This window comes from Arachis stenosperma, chromosome 3, assembly GCF_014773155.1.
Source record: "Arachis stenosperma cultivar V10309 chromosome 3, arast.V10309.gnm1.PFL2, whole genome shotgun sequence".
Lineage (NCBI taxonomy): Eukaryota > Viridiplantae > Streptophyta > Magnoliopsida > Fabales > Fabaceae > Arachis > Arachis stenosperma.
Genome location: NC_080379.1, coordinates 51,261,270 through 51,277,876, shown reverse-complemented (window position 1 = coordinate 51,277,876; position 16,607 = coordinate 51,261,270). Strand labels below are relative to the sequence as shown.

Below are 16,607 nucleotides of genomic sequence, written 5' to 3'. Positions count from 1 at the left end.
ATACTTACTAACAATTAATGATTTGATTGAACATTTTTTGCCTTTTCTGTTAAGGAAGGTTTTATGCTTGAATCATATCTTTTCTTGTTAGGCAAGTCATTAATTTTTAAAATCATATCTTTTCAAATTGTTTTCAAATCATATCTTTTAAAATTGTTTTCAAATCATATCTTTTCAATTACATCTTTTTAAAACCAATCATATCTTCTTAACCACATCTTTTTCAAAATAATTTTCAATCAAATCTTTTTGAGTTCTAATTTCAAAATCTTTTTCAAAAATCATTTTATTTCTTTCCCACTTTCATTTTCGAAAATTAAGTAATGTTTTTCAAAAACATTTTCAAAATCTTTCACTTAATTTTCGAAAATTACTTCCCTTCTTCTCACATCCTTCTATTTTTGGACTAACACTATCCCTTAATGCAAAATTCGAACTCCATCTTCTTTGATAAGTTCGAATTTTCTACCTCTGTCTTCCATTTTTCTTTTCCTCTGACACCTCAAGGAATCTCTATACTGTGACATAGAGGATTCCATATTTTCTTGTTCTCTTCTCTTTCATATGAGCAGGAACAAAGACAAAGGCATTCTTGTTAAAGCTGACCCTGAACCTGAAAGGACCTTGAAGAGAAAGCTAAGAGAAGCCAAAACACAACTCTCTTTAGAGGACCTGACCGAATTCTTCAAAGAAGAAGAACACATGGCAGCCGAAAACAACAACAATGCAAACAATGCAAGGAAGGTGCTGGGTGACTTTACTGCACCTACCCCCAACTTCTATGGGAGAAGCATCTCTATCCCTGCCATTAGAGCAAACAACTTTGAGCTTAAGCCTCAATTAGTTTCTCTAATGCAACAGAATTGCAAGTTCCATGGACTTCCAATGGAAGATCCTCATCAGTTTTTAGCTGAGTTCTTGCAAATCTGTGACACAGTCAAGACTAATGGGGTTGACCCTGAGGTCTATAGACTGATGCTATTCCCTTTTGCTGTAAGAGACAGAGCTAGAATATGGTTGGATTCTCAACCTAAAGAAAGCCTGGACTCTTGGGAAAAGCTAGTCAATGCCTTCTTGGCAAAGTTCTTTCCACCACAAAGATGGAGTAAGCTTAGAGTGGAAGTCCAAACCTTCAGACAGAAGGATGGAGAATCCCTCTATGAAGCTTGGGAAAGATACAAACAATTAATCAGAAAATGTCCCTCAGACATGCTTTCTGAATGGAGCATCATAGGTATTTTCTATGATGGTCTCTCTGAACTATCCAAGATGTCTTTGGATAGCTCTGCTGGAGGATCTCTTCATCTGAAGAAGACGCCAGCAGAGGCTCAAGAGCTAATTGAAATGGTTGCAAATAACCAATTCATGTACACTTCTGAGAGAAATCCTGTGAACAATGGGACAAGTCAGAAGAAAGGAGTTCTTGAGATTGATACTCTGAACGCCATTTTGGCTCAGAATAAAATATTGACTCAACAAGTCAATTTGATTTCTCAAAGTCTGTCTGGAATGCAAATGCACCAAGCAGTACTAAGGATGCTTCATCTAAGGAAGAAGCCTATGATCCTGAGAACCCTTCAATGGAAGAGGTGAATTACCTAGGAGAATCCTATGGTAACACCTATAATTCTTCATGGAGAAATCACCCAAATTTCTCATGGAAGAATCAAGAGAAACCTCAACAAGGTTTCAACAACAACAATGGTGGAAGAAACAAGTTTAGCAATGGCAAGCCTTTTCCATCATCTTCTCAGCAACAGACAGAGAGTTCTAAGCAGAATACCTCTGACTTAGCAACAATGGTCTCTGATCTAATCAAAACCACTCAAAGTTTCATGAATGAAACAAGGTCCTCCATCAGAAATTTGGAAGGACAAGTGGGTCAGCTGAGCAAGAAAATTACTGAACTCCCTCCTAGTACTCTCCCAAGTAATACAGAAGAAAATCCAAAAGGAGAGTGCAAAGCCATAAACATGGCCGAATATGGAGAGGAAAGAGAGGAAGTGAACGCCACTGAGGAAGACATCAATGGGCGTGCACTGACCTCCATTGAGTTCCCCAATGAGGAACCATGGGAATCTGAGGCTCAAAATGAGACCATAGAGATTCCATACTTACTTCTGCCACTCATGAGCTCTGGTGAGTATTCTTCCTCTGAAGAGGATGAGTATGTCACTGAAGAGCAAGTTGCTAAATACCTTGGAGCAATCATGAAGCTAAATGACTAGTTATTTGGAAATGAGACTTGGGAAGATGAACCTCCCTTGCTCACCAAGGAACTGGATGACTTGTCTAGGCAGAAATTGCCTCAAAAGAGACAAGATCCTGGGAAGTGCATGGAAGAATCCATCATCCTTGGCAGACCCTTCCTAGCCACAGCAAAGGCTGTGATTGATGTTGATAGAGGAGAATTGATCATTCAAGTGAATGAAGAATCCTTTGTGTTTAAGGCCCAAGGACATCCCTCTATCACCATGGAGAGGAAGCTTGAAGAGCTTCCCTCAAATCAGAGACAAACAGAGCCCCCACAGTCAAACTCTAAGTTTGGTGTTGGGAGGCCACAACCAAACTCTAAGTTTGGTGTTGAACCCCCACATTCAAACTCTAAGTTTGGTGTTGGGAGGTTCCAACATTGCTCTGATCATTTATGAGGCTCCATGAGAGTCCTCTGTCAAGCTAATGACATTAAAGAAGCGCTTGTTGGGAGGCAACCCAATGTTTTATAATTAACTATTTTCTTTTGTTATTTTATGTTTTTTTGTAGGTTGATGATCATAAGAAGTCACAAAAACAATGAAAAAAGCAAAAACAAAATGAAAAACAGGAAGAAAAACAGCACACCCTGGAGGAAGATGCTGCTGGCGTTCAAACGCCAGTCAGCCTAGCAGTTGGGCGTTTAACGCCCAGTCTGGCACCTTTCTGGGCGTTTAACGCCAGAAAAGGGCACCAGACTGGCGTTAAACGCCAGTAAAGGGCAACAACCTGGCGTTAAACGCCAGGAATGGGCACCAGCCCGGCGTTTAACGCCAGAAATGGCTCAAAACGTGGATTTTGATGCTATTTGGTGCAGGGATGACTTTTCCTTGACACCTAAGGATCTGTGGACCCCACAGGATCCCCACCAACCCCACCACCCTCTCTTCTTCTTCACCACTCACATCCATCTCCTCCATTTCTTCTTCTTCTACTCTCTTCTTTCTTCTTTTGCTCGAGGACGAGCAAACCTTTTAAGTTTGGTGTGGTAAAAGCATTGCTTTTTGTTTTTCCATAACCATTTATGGCATCCAAAGCCGGTTCAACTGAGAAGGCATGACCTCAAGCCCATCACTAAGAAGAAGATGGAGCAAACAAGAGACCCCTCTCATCAAGAGATCCCTGAGATACCTCAAGGGATGCACTTTCCTCCACAAGACTACTGGGAGCAAATTAACACCTTTCTAGGAAAATTAAGTTCCAACATGGGACAACTAAGGGTGGAGCACCAAGAACATGCCATCCTCCTCCATAAAATTGGAGAAGATCAAAGGATCATGAGAGAGGAGCAACAAAGACAAGGAAGAGACATTGAGGAGCTCAAGCACTCCATAGGATCTTCAAGAGGAAGGAAGAGCCGTCATCACTAAGGTGGACCCGTTCCTTGATTTCCTTGTTCTTTATTCTTCTGTTTTTTCGAATTTTTATGTTTATGTTTATCCATGTTTGTGTCTTATGATCATTAGTGCCTTAGTGTCTATGCCTTAAAGCTGTGAATATGAATCCATCACCTTTCTTAAATGAAAACTGTTTTTATCACAAAAGAACAAGAAGTACAGGATTTCAAATTCATCTTTAAAACTAGCTTAATTAGTTTGATGTGGTGACAATACTTGTTGTTTTCTGAATGTATGCTTAAACAGTGCATATGTCTTTTGAATTTGTGGTTCATGAATGTTAAAATTGTTGGCTCTTGAAAGAATGATGAAAAAGGAGACATGTTACTGAGGATTTGAAAAATCATAAAAATGATTCTTGAAGCAAGAAAAAGCAGTGAATACAAAAAAAAAAAAAAAAAAAAAGAGAGAAAAAGAAGGAGAAAAACGAAAAAAAGGGAGAAAGAGAAAAAGAAAGAAATAAAGTTGTGATCCAAGGCAATAAGAGTGTGCTTAAGAACCCTGGACACCTCTAATTGGGGACTTTAGCAAAGCTGAGTCACAATCTGAAAAGGTTCACCCAATTATGTGTCTGTGGCATGTATGTATCCGGTGGTAATACTGGAAGACAGAGTGCTTTGGGCCACGGCCAAGACTCATAAAATAGCTGTGTTCAAGAATCATCATACTTAACTAAGAGAATCAATAACATTATCTGGATTCTGAGTTCCTAAAGAAGCCAATCATTCTGAATTTCAAAGGATAAAGTGAGATGCCAAAACTGTTCGGAGGCAAAAAGCTACTAGTCCCGCTCATCTAATTTGGAGCTATGTTTCATTGATATTTTGGAGTCTATAGTATATTCTCTTCTTTTTATCTTATTTGATTTTCAGTTGCTTGGGGACAAGCAACAATTTAAGTTTGGTGTTGTGATGAGCGGAAAATTTATACGCTTTTTGGCATTGTTTTTAGTATATTTTTGGTAGTTTTAGTTGAGTTTTTATTATATTTTTATTAGTTTTTAGTTAAAATTCACTTTTCTGGACTTTACTATGAGTTTGTGTGTTTTTCTGTGATTTCAGGTATTTTCTGGCTGAAATTGAGGGTTCTGAGCAAAAATCTGATTCAGAGACTCAAAAGGACTGCAGATGCTGTTGGATTCTGACCTCCCTGCACTCGAAGTGGATTTTCTGGAGCTACAGAGACCCAATTGGCGCGCTCTCAACGGCGTTGGAAAGTAGACATCCTGGGCTTTCCAGCAATATATAATAGTCCATACTTTGCCCAAGATTTGATGGCCCAAACCGGCGTTCAAAGTCACCTACAGAAATCCCAGCGTTAAACGCCGGAACTGGCACCTAAATGGGAGTTAAACGCCCAAACTGGCACCAAAATGGGAGTTAAACGCCAAGAAGAGTCTCTACACGAAAATTACTTCATTGCTCAGCCCAAGCACACACCAAGTGGGCCCGGAAGTGGATTTTTATGTCATTTACTCATCTCTGTACACCCTAGGCTACTAGTTTCTTATAAATAGGACCTTTTACTATTGTATTTTCATCTTGGTTCTTCTGGTTCCCTCTCTAGGGGCCGAAACCAATGATCAGACCTTGTTCTTATGTATTTTCAACGGTGGAGTTTCTACACACCATAGATGAAGGTGTGGAGCTCTGCTGTACCTCGAGTATTAATGCAATTACTATTGTTCTTCCATTCAATTCCGCTTGTTCTTTGTCCAAGATATCACTTGTTCTTCAACTTGACGAATGTGATGATTGACGCCCATCATCATTCTCACCCATGAACAAAGTGACTGACAACCACTCTTGTTCTACAAGCATCTGAGGCTTAGTGAATATCTCTTGGATTCTTTAATCGGAATCTTCGTGGTATAGGCAGGACCTGATGGCGGCATTCAAGAGAATCCGGAAGGTCTAAACCTTGTCTGTGGTATTCTGAGTAGGATTCAATGACTGAATGACTGTGACGTGCTTCAAACCCTGAGGGCGGGGCGTTAGTGATAACGCAAAAGAATCACTGGATTCTATTCCGCGCCTGATTGAGAACCGACAGATGAATTCCGCTATGCTGTGACGGAGCATATGCAATCGCTTTCACTGAGAGGATGGGAGGTAGCTGCTGACAACAGTGAAACCCTACACGAGCTTGCCATGGAAAGGAGTAAGAAGGATTGGATGAAGGCAGTAGGAAAGCAGAGAGACGGAAGGGAAGGCATCTTCATACACTTGTCTGAAGCTCTTACACCAATGATATACATAAGTATCACTATCTTTATATTATGTTATTTTCGCATATCACTATACCCATTTGAGTCTGCCTGACTGAGATTTACAAGATGACCATAGCTTGCTTCATACCACCAATCTCCGTGGGATCGACCCTTACTCACGTAAGGTATTACTTGGACGACCCAGTGCACTTGCTGGTTAGTTGTGTGAAGTTGTAGTGATCACAATTTCGCGCACCACTCCTGTAACAATTTGAACCCAGGTGTCATGTTGGTAAATCAGAAGTTCCCGGTTAAATGAGGGCCTTGGAAGGATATATGCCAGTTAAATATAAAGGAGCAGCGGATCAGGGATAAATTGGTTACTGGCCTGGCGATGGAAGTAGGGAATGGAAGGAGCACCCTATTTTGGGAAGATAACTGGTTGCAAGGTGGGCCGCTGAAAGGGACTTTTCCAAGACTCTTCTCTGTTTCAAATCAACAAGGTGTTATGATAGGGGATTGTGGGTTTTGGGATGGGTTTGATTGGATATGGAACTTCCAATGGAGAAGAGAGCTATTCCAATGGGAGCTGGAACTTGTCCATCAGCTTCATGAGAGGCTTCGGCCAGTAAAGCTATCAAATGGTAGACAGGATAATGTGGTTTGGAAGTTTGATAGTAAGGGTGTGTTTTCTACCAACTCCTTTATGCAAGTTCTACAATCGGAGACTCTGTCAGCCGCGATCACGAGCTATAGTTTCACAATCTCATTGTGGAGAGGAGTGGTGCCTCCGAGAATTGAGCTTTTTGGATGGTTTGTGCTTGTTGGTAGGATAAATACCAAAGAGAGGTTGAGTAGGTTAGGCGTTTTTACTCACAGTGATACTATTTGTATACTCTGTAAGAAGGAGGTAGAATCTGTACAACATCTATTTCTTGTGTGCGAAATGATATGGCAGGTGTGGTGCACGTGGTTGCGGTCTGTTGGTAGAGATTGGGCGATTCCGGGAACCATCAAAGGGCTGTTTGAGAGTTGGACTGGCTGGCACAAGAGAAAACAAGAGCAGAAGATGTGGCTGGCTGGGTTCTTTGCAGTGATTTGGAATATCTGGTTGAAACGTAATGCTAGGATTTTCAATAATAAGGAAGCAGGTGTTGAGGTCATCCAACAGAGAATGCTTTTGAGTTACAAAGAATGGACTGGCAGTGATCCTTTTGGTGGTAGTTGATGGCAATGCTGGAGATGACAGGAGATTTATGCTTTTGTTTCTTTTACTGTAATACCTAACTTGTTGCTCCACTCTATTGTGTTGAGCTTTCTTTGCTTCAAAAAAAAAGGGTATTAACATAATTTTACTCTACTTTAATTTTCTCTCTTTTTAATTTTCTTTTCATTCAAGCAAAAAAAAAAAAATTATTTTTTTCATCTATTTTTTCTTCATCTAAATAACATACAAAAAAAATTCACTTTTTTTTTATTTTTTTTCTTCTTATTTTCTTTCTTCTCATTTTTTTTTCATCATATATGCAAACAAAGTGTAATTATTTGGCAATTTTCCTACATTTTTGTCTCTTGATGATATTACATTATTTGACATTGATTTGGATATTTGAATATAAGATTTGGCTACTTTAATTTTGACTTTAATTTTAATATATTGATTATATAAAAAAATTATTTAATTGAATCTGTATAATTAAATTCTTTAATTTTTTTGTGGCATTGACTTGGTTTAAGTATTATTTGACATCGTTAGCTAATGACTATAGGATTGCTTTTTAAATAAGGGAATAGGTTGAAGAGTTTCTAATCTTAGATATTAAAAATCACAATACTCATACACATTATATATTTATTATCTATGCTAGATATATATATTAATATATATTTAAAATAAGTTAAATAATATATGTATTTTTGTATAAATATATAATAATTAATTTTAATATTTAGTATTTTTTTACATTTACACACTTAACATTAAAGATTTTTTTTACTGTTAATCTCAGTTAAATCTTGAATTCAAATGTATATATTATAAGACAAATATCATTACGACTGAATCCTAACTACTAGGGTTTTTGTTTTCGTTCTGTCAAGAGAAAAGGGTTTTTTGTTTGCGTAGTATACGACAGAGACTATGTGAGTGTTGTTACTCTGTCATTGAAGTCCAGCTAGTATTTTTTCAACTTTTTGAATGATTTAAATTTTAGAAAATATCAGCGGATACAAATATTCGATGAGTAATTAGTAATTACTAATTCTTCATTACCAATTCAAGGGATACAGGGACGGCCCTCGCGGGGCCCGTTGACATGGACTTGCTTGCACGTTCATTCCCCAAAGTGCTGTTTCGCAGATAAGTCCACAAAGCCAACGCATCCTCACGTGCTCAGAGTCACAGTGTCACGCTACATTAACTCCCCGTATACTTTTTTTTAGTTCAGTAACTCCACTATCACTCTGACACACAGCCACAGCGCTGCCCCCTCTCGCCGGATCCACCGCATTGTGTGCTCGCGAATCGCGTCTCCTCCGGATCCACCGCATCTTGTGCTCTTGCCGGATCCACCGCACGCTCGCGTCTCGCCGCGTCTTCTCCGCTCGTCGTCCCTCGCCAGCGGTCTTGCTCCCTCTGCCTCGTACTCTGCTCGTCCGCCATCACTGCACCCAACGCCCGGGGTGCTCCACTGCTCGCGTCTGGCCTCTCTTCCTGCAGCTGTGCTTCCCGGTGAGTGCTCGCGTCTCGCCGCGCCTCCGTCCCTCCCTCGCCTCTCTTCCGCGGGTGTTGCTGCCTGCACTGCACTGCACTGCACTGCTCGATTCTGCAGCTACAACAACAGTCAACACGTAAGTTTTTTTTTCAATTGTTCTAATATTCTATATTAATTTTTAATAGTTGATTCATTGATGTTATTTCTGTTAATTTTATTGTTGTTTGATTTATGAATCTGATTAGAATATGGCAGAGGTTGAACTTGAAAAGCTGAAATGGTTGAAATATTACTGTTGAATTGGTTTATGAATTGGGTTTGCTGACTATGAATATGCAGTGATTTTGTTAGTGTTGAATTGGTTTATGAATTATTTTAAATGTATAGAAAATTGAAATTCAAAGTAAAATTAAAATAATAAATTAAATATGTAAAATATAAAATTATAAAAATATTTAAAACGTAAAATTGTCTATGAAAGCTTTTTGGAGTTAATTAATTTATTAAATTTTATATTATAAAATTTTAAGAATTAAACTGATATTTTAATTCATTCCTCATTTGTCTATTTCTGAAATTTTAGAATTTAAAGTGGCCATCCTTCTCCATATAAACAAACAAGCTTCTCTAAAACTCAGACACTACCTGAAAATATCAACAGTGCATAGGTATTTTCACACTCTTTCTGGCATTCAATGCTAGTTTTTACTCTTTGCAGTTTGCACAGTCACATTCGTGTTTTTCCTTTATTTCGGCATCCCATTCATTTGTTAATTTTCGGCTTTTTTCTTTTTTAACTTATGTTTGAATGTTGATTTGGGAATTCTGTGTGTGTAGATTCAAAGGTGGTTTATTGAATTAAGTCATCGCTATGGATTTGGCATCAGGTGTTGGTGGCAAGATCAACAAAGCTCAAGTTCTAGATGCTGTTGATAAGTATGCCATTCTTCTTTATCTTAATAATTTTTAGATTTATATATTTAACTTTCTAGCTTTATATATATATATATATATATATATATATATATATATATATATATATGTGTGTGTGTGTGTGTGTGTGTGTGTGTGTGTGTGTGTGTGTGTGTGTGTGTGTGTGTGCGCAATTTGATTCTGATATTGATACTCGCATTTTGGTTGAATTTCTGTGTGATTTCAGTAATCTGTTCAGATTTTCTTTTAATTTACTCAAATTTTCTCTGTTCTCGGTTGTTTTTTTTTTTTTTAATTTTATTTGATTTGATTTTGATAATAAATGTTGCAATATTTAGTAAAGAAATTTTTAGATTTATATTTAACTTTTTAGCTTGATATATACACATGCAATTTGGTTAATTCTTTTGTGATTTCAGTAATCTGTTCACTTCTTTTTGTATTTACTCAAATTTTCTCTGTTCTTGGTTACCTTTTGATAATTTGATTTGATTTTGATAATAAATGTTGCAACATTGAGTAAAGAAATTTTCTTGTTTTGGATATTTTAAATCAAAATCTGACTTTGTTTTTAGATGAAAATTGAAGGATTCTTCTGTCGATTGTCTATTCGCAATGAAAATTTGGATATTTATTCATTAATCGATGTAACATTATCAAATCTTTCTTTCAATTTTACCCTGCATACAACTTTAAGCACAACACGAAATAAAATTAGAACAGACTGTTGAAAATGTTCTGCATCTCCATTGGTTTTGCTGCTAATATAATCGGACAAGTTGTGTTGGTTATGTAAAATAACTTGATAATTGTTGTTCTTAAGCCCTTAAGATTAAAGTCATATGTGCTTCAGAAAATTGGTGATTCTACTGCTATTAAATTTGGAAATTATAAATCTCAGTTTATTTATACATACATTGGTCGACTAGTAATCTTGGTTTTGTCTGTTATTGATCTTATTGTTCAGGTATGAGAAGTATCATGTTCACTATGGAGGGAAACAAGAAGATAGGAATGCTAACTACACTGATATGGTGAGAGATTAAGAAGAAAAAGCAATAAAATATATTATTATGGCTCTGGACTATTATTATGGATATCTAGTTAATTAGATTGGTTATTCTGTCACAATTATGTTTTGATGATCAACGCATAGCTATCTCCTTTTCATTTTTATTTTTTTGAAAAGAGAAAATCAATGCATATATGTTCTTTTTCTTTTTTTCATCTATCCTCCTTCCATCACACAAGTGATGTTTGTTTATATTTTCTCGTCTTGTAACTAATTTGATTATTTTCAGAAAGGATATCATAAGAATGCATATTTTTCAGGTTAACAAATACTATGATCTTGCTACGAGCTTTTATGAGTTTGGGTGGGGAGAATCTTTCCATTTTGCACACAGGTCTGTTTGCTTCGTTCTGCAATTTCAAATTCAATATTTTGCTGTTAATTGGGTCATGCTGATGTTTTTCTTCTCTTTCAGATGGAATGGTGAGTCTCTTCGAGAAAGCATCAAACGTCACGAGCATTTCCTTGCTTTGCAACTTGGCCTGAAGCCTGGGCAGAAGGTTTTGATATTTCAATAGAACAAAGTAGCATCTTGTTATTTGGTTATCAGTACATTTTTAGTAAATACTCATGAACTTTTTTATTTTTTTGGGTTTAGGTTTTGGATGTTGGATGCGGAATTGGAGGACCATTGAGAGAAATTGCTCGCTTTAGGTGAACAATAACTCTTCATTTTTGGCTTCCTCTCCTTTTGCTCTTCCCTGCTCTGCCTTTGATGCTTGACAAAAATTGATTAAATGTATTTTTCTGCAGCTCAACATCAGTTACAGGGTTGAATAACAATGAGTACCAAATATTGAGAGGAAAGGTATGTGTTGTGAGATGTAACATGCTGACACAAGTTTTGACTTTTGAGAAGTAATTGGCAAAACTATTTGACCTTCTGGTTCAATCACTATATCTATCTGATGTAGGCTTGTACTATCATTGTTAAAATTGTTTGAGTCTTCTCACATAAAATTGATGCATTGATTTGAGTGTTACTATGTATTTAGCACATTAATGCTTGGAAATTTTGTAGTATACTCATGAATCTTCTAGTGTTTGATACACAAAGTCTATCATCCTAAGCTTCCTGTTAGTTGAACAATTATTTTGACCTTCTTGATGAAGTATTTATGTTGCTTTTCCATATTTTCTTAAACGATGATAGTATCTATACCTATATGTAGAGAATTGGGGTAGTTTGATTTGAATCTTGGGTTCTCACATTTTTTGGTCTCTCTCACAATTTTGTAAAAATAATTCCAAAATGGTCATTGTGAGAAATCGAACCTAGTTTCTTTAAGTTATACTCTTTATAGATTCTTTAACTACAGAACTATAATTATTTTTTTGTTTATTGGGTTATATAAAAAATAATTAATAAAAATGTTGCTTCACGGCAACTCCAAAAGTATTTCCATCATTTACAGTTTTTTGTTATTTGACAGGAACTCAATCGTATAGCTGGAGTAGACAAGACTTGCGACTTCGTTAAGGTTGATACTTCAAAATCAATTAATTTTTGTTTTCCAAGTTGGAAGCCTACTAGTTTCACAACATGTGGATCCAAGATTATTGTAAAATTGTTCCTATCCAATTATATATGTTGGATATTATTTTCGGAAAAGCTTATAATAAAAATGCCTAAGACATAGCTTTTGGCTAAGAGTAGTTTGATAATGCAGGCTGATTTCATGAAAATGCCTATTCCAGACAACAGTTTTGATGCAGTGTATGCAATTGAAGCCACCTGCCATGCACCTGATGCTGTACGTGACTGTAATTCATACACTTACGAACTTTTTATTCTTACTTTTGCAGTTGCGCCCGTAAGCTGTCAATGATTGTGGATAAATTTTCAACGTAGCCTTACACATAACTCCATGAAGTAAATGTGTTAGCAGTAAATTTCAACAATGATGGAATTTTTATTTTCTAACATGTTTAAACCTCATGAATTTGGAATAGTATGGATGCTATAAAGAAATTTATAGAGTGTTGAAGCCCGGCCAATGTTTTGCTGCATATGAATGGTGCATGACCGATGCATTTGATCCCAATAACCAAGAACATAAAAAAATAAAGGTAAAATATAGACAAAAACGAAGATGTTATCTATTAATTCTGTGGAAACAACTTCATGTTTTGTAATTCAATACGTAAAATTCATTGTTGCAGGCAGAAGTTGAGATTGGTGATGGTCTTCCAGACATTAGGTCGACTACAAAGTGTCTTGAAGCTCTTAAGCAAGCAGGCTTTGAGGTGAACAATAAAATCTTAGTAGTTATCAATTTTGACGATATTGTTATTTGATTTTCTAAAAGATAGACAATTTGGCTAAGGGGAGAATCGTTCCTTTTCTGTATGAAGATAATATGGGAAAAAGATCTTGCAAAGGAGTCTCCTGTTCCCTGGTACCAGCCTTTAGACAAAAATCACTTCTCATTGAGTAGCTTCCGTCTAACAGCCGTTGGACGATTTTTTACCAGAAACATGGTATTTTTACTCAATACCATAGCTATTATTTTATTCGTTTTAAGTATTTGGATTTAATTCCACTCTATTGTAATTTGGCAACATATTAAAAATTACAATAAAATTAAGAGTGGATTTTGCCACTTCCAAATTGAGAATGTCATTTCCAAATTGAGACATCTTAATCTCAATTACAGAATATATTTATTACAAATTTTCATCAAGTTAGAGTAGCATTATCAATTTTAGAGTCGCATACTAGCATTATCCTCTCCTTGAAATTGAAATGTTAATTATACATTGTATTCTATTTGTATTATTTCATAATACTTTAATCTTGAAAATTTCTTATCATAGTTGAATTTTTTTTTTTGTGGATAAAAATTTCAGCATTACTTAACGAAGTATGTGAATCATTGTCAATCAAATGCCATTTTGCAATTTAAAATCCTCGTGTCTATTAATTAAGCAAGACATGCCATATTGTAAAGCTATTGCTTGAGACCTCTTACCTTTTATATATATAAGATAAGATTTTTTGTATTACTCAATTTGATATTAGTTTGAGTCTTTCAGACGATGAATTTGATTTATTTGTAGGTCAAGGCTTTGGAATTTGCTGGATTGGCTCCAAAGGGGAGTCTAAGGGTTCAAGATTTTCTAGAGAAAGCTGCTGAGGGACTAGTTGAAGGCGGAAAGTAAGTTTCTCATTTATCTTTGTAATGTCACTCTCTATCCACATTTGAAGCTCTTATATTATATACTTGTTTCAATTGGAGCTAAGGTTGGGGTGTTCTTAAACCATTCCTGGCAATTCGGCTCCGATTGATTAGTGTCTCAGATACACAAATACATAGACATAGAGATGCACAATGATGTTTAGTTGCATAGAACAGAGACGGCGAGAAACACGATAGAACTGAAACACAATGTCTCAATGTGTATCATCTTAAAAGGAAGAATAGTGGTATCTCTCTCGGTGATCCATCCGATCTTGATCTCGTCTCATTCTCATTCTTGACTCTTAAGTTGGAAGGACACTAATCTGAAAACATCTGAGTTTCGATTGAAGCACATGAGAATCAAATACGATTTAGTTTAATTTAACAACAATTCTCACTAGAGGAGGACTACTGAAACTTGACTTGCTTTTGTTACCTTTTTTCAGGAAAGAGATATTCACACCTATGTACTTCTTTTTGGCTCGGAAGCCTCTTTCGGACAACAACTAAAGTGGTGGCACAAATTGCATTTTGTAGTAAGGACTTCAAATCTTGGATTGTGTTTTCTTGCCTTATCAGAGTGATATTGCCCGTTTTAAGTTATTTTGTGTGTTGATTTTGATTGTAGTTGGTGGTAATTAAGTAGAGATGGCTTTGAATTTTCTCAATGGATGGGTTATCATGTCATATTTATGTACCCTGTGCAGTGTAAGAAAACATAAATAAGAGGGGAAAACAGGGATTGATATTTTCTGTTGGAAAAAAAAAACACTCAACCCACTTAGGGAATTCATCGACTCTATGTTAAATCTTTATAAAACCCAATTCCATATTTATTTTATTTTCCATTTTTATTTTTTGGTTTTAACGAGTTGATTTGTATTCTGAAGTAATTTTAAACTCCTTAGTTATCCTTATTGAATATAAATGTAAGCATAGTTAATAAACGTATGCAAGTCTTTTAAAGTTAGGTAAATTCTTGACAAAGTTTAAAGAAAATTACGTCGAAATGTGTAAGTTAAAATCAAAAGAAAATGCTAAGTGGTGCAACTAAGACATATCTATAACATAAAATAAGTAATTTTACAATCACAAGTAAGCCAAGTATATTCTCTCCAGACAGCAATTATACAAAGTAAAGAACTCGTTTCATAGGATTTACAATGCGAAATTCAATTAATAAAAATATTGGAATGGCATAATGCATTTGGTCCAAGTTAGACTTCCTGAGCGGGAACAGAATCTTTGATTTGTTGATCTATTGGAATTGGACTTTCAGAGATTAGAGGATGCTTGATTTCTTTGTAATTTTTGGAACAAGTAACCCTTTTCTTATCCGGATAAAGTACATAGTGCTGAAGCATTAAAATTGAATCGTAAATTATAGTTACCCGAAATGATTTTTTAAAAGAAAACGAAGAAAACAAATTAGAATTCATTAATCAATATATGGGCTGACGGGTATAGGTAATTTGGACATAATTGACCGTTGTGTCTTATTACTTATTATGTTTACGGTATAAACGATTTAACTATGGATAAGACACATACACATGTGAACATATCACAAGTGCACTCGTTTTATGAAACGGATAAATACTAGGAGGCTTCCAACTACTATCATCGGCATTCAGTGCGATTTTGATGGCTTGGGATCAATTCCATATAATCAAAAGTTCCTCTTGTGGTGTGACATATTGTCTAAGGTTGGTAAGAAAGAATGACCACAACTCCGTTGTTTCGGACACTATGATAGCAAAAGCAACTGAAAAAAATGTTATTGTTACCGTCTTGTGCCACAATAATTAGCAATACACCACCATACTTATTGTACAGGTGCATGCCATCCACATTACAATGCTTGAAACCTTAAATTGGTAGCAATCGTAGACCACCAAGTATCTATCATAGTATGATACAGCACTGAAATTAGTTATCCTGTCGGGATAACAATTCTGCAATACTTGCAACAATCTCGTAATCTTGTTATAGGACTCATTCCAATCACCATAGATCTGAGCAATTGCATTTGCTTCGCCATCCAAATTTTTCTGTACGAGAGCTTGAAGTGATAGCTCTACCCAATTACACCTTGTAGGACAGCGACAAAAACAGGTGAGTTGGACTGCGTGAGGGACATGATGACACTACATATTAGATTGCTATCCAACTGTCGATGGTTCTCAAACATGGTGGGAGCTAGACAAGTGTGTGGCCATATGTTTATCAATAAGCATTATGATAAACAACAATAAACTTCTTTAAGACATCAAGATGTGGCTTTCCAATATCCAAGATTTTATCGGAGTGAAACACGGAGACTCCATGGATATCTTGCAGCAGATTGTCTGCAATACACATGGTACTTTGCTCGATTAGACTCCACGACCATATACTCGACACTCTTCCGAATCCTGTAATTCTTCACACCTAGTATGACAGCCTCCCTACTCTTGAATCTATAACCAATGCGAAACTTGTGTGATTATGGCTAGCTACATCTGACAACTTCAAAACTGGTCGTGGGGGAGGCAGAAAGTATCGAACTGATCCACATAGCAAGGTCTCAGGTATAAAGTCCTCCTCATCCTCAGTAGAACTACTTTCATTGATGTCCGTAATATATTCTTCATCTGACTCATGAATATCCATGTCCATGTGTTCCCTTGGACTAGCACAGTGTGGAGGGTGGTGCAAGAGGTGGATTATCTTGGATAAAATTCAAATGCCCAAAACTACTACCACCTACATCACTAATCTCTGTAGAAAAGCTTCATCATTTGTTGAGCCATGATTCTCCCATGGACATCAAAATTAGGCACATATGCTCTTCACTATCTAGCTAAA

The 16,607-nt window shown here is 36.3% G+C and overlaps 1 protein-coding gene and 1 non-coding gene across 3 annotated transcripts; one reads left to right on the top strand and one right to left on the bottom strand.

Moving 5' to 3' along the window:
- Positions 1-1,107: 1,107 nt before the first annotated feature.
- On the bottom strand, positions 1,108-1,215 carry LOC130971318 (small nucleolar RNA R71). The gene has a single exon (XR_009082543.1). It is a non-coding gene; the product is annotated as a small nucleolar RNA R71 (small nucleolar RNA).
- A 6,933-nt stretch (positions 1,216-8,148) lies between these two features.
- LOC130967352 (cycloartenol-C-24-methyltransferase) lies at positions 8,149-14,604 on the top strand. 2 transcript variants are annotated; one of them, XM_057892167.1, is made up of 15 exons: positions 8,149-8,709; positions 9,157-9,241; positions 9,411-9,509; positions 10,474-10,540; positions 10,839-10,912; positions 10,994-11,078; positions 11,177-11,232; positions 11,332-11,386; positions 12,012-12,059; positions 12,249-12,332; positions 12,532-12,648; positions 12,742-12,825; positions 12,934-13,059; positions 13,639-13,736; positions 14,207-14,604. In XM_057892167.1, exons 3-15 carry the CDS (start codon positions 9,445-9,447, stop codon positions 14,268-14,270), a joined length of 1,023 nt encoding a protein of 340 aa, XP_057748150.1. In that variant the 5' UTR covers positions 8,149-8,709; positions 9,157-9,241; positions 9,411-9,444; the 3' UTR covers positions 14,271-14,604. The 2 variants fall into 2 exon arrangements, with proteins under 2 accessions (XP_057748150.1, XP_057748151.1); XM_057892168.1 differs by lacking the exon at positions 9,157-9,241.
- Positions 14,605-16,607: the final 2,003 nt, after the last annotated feature.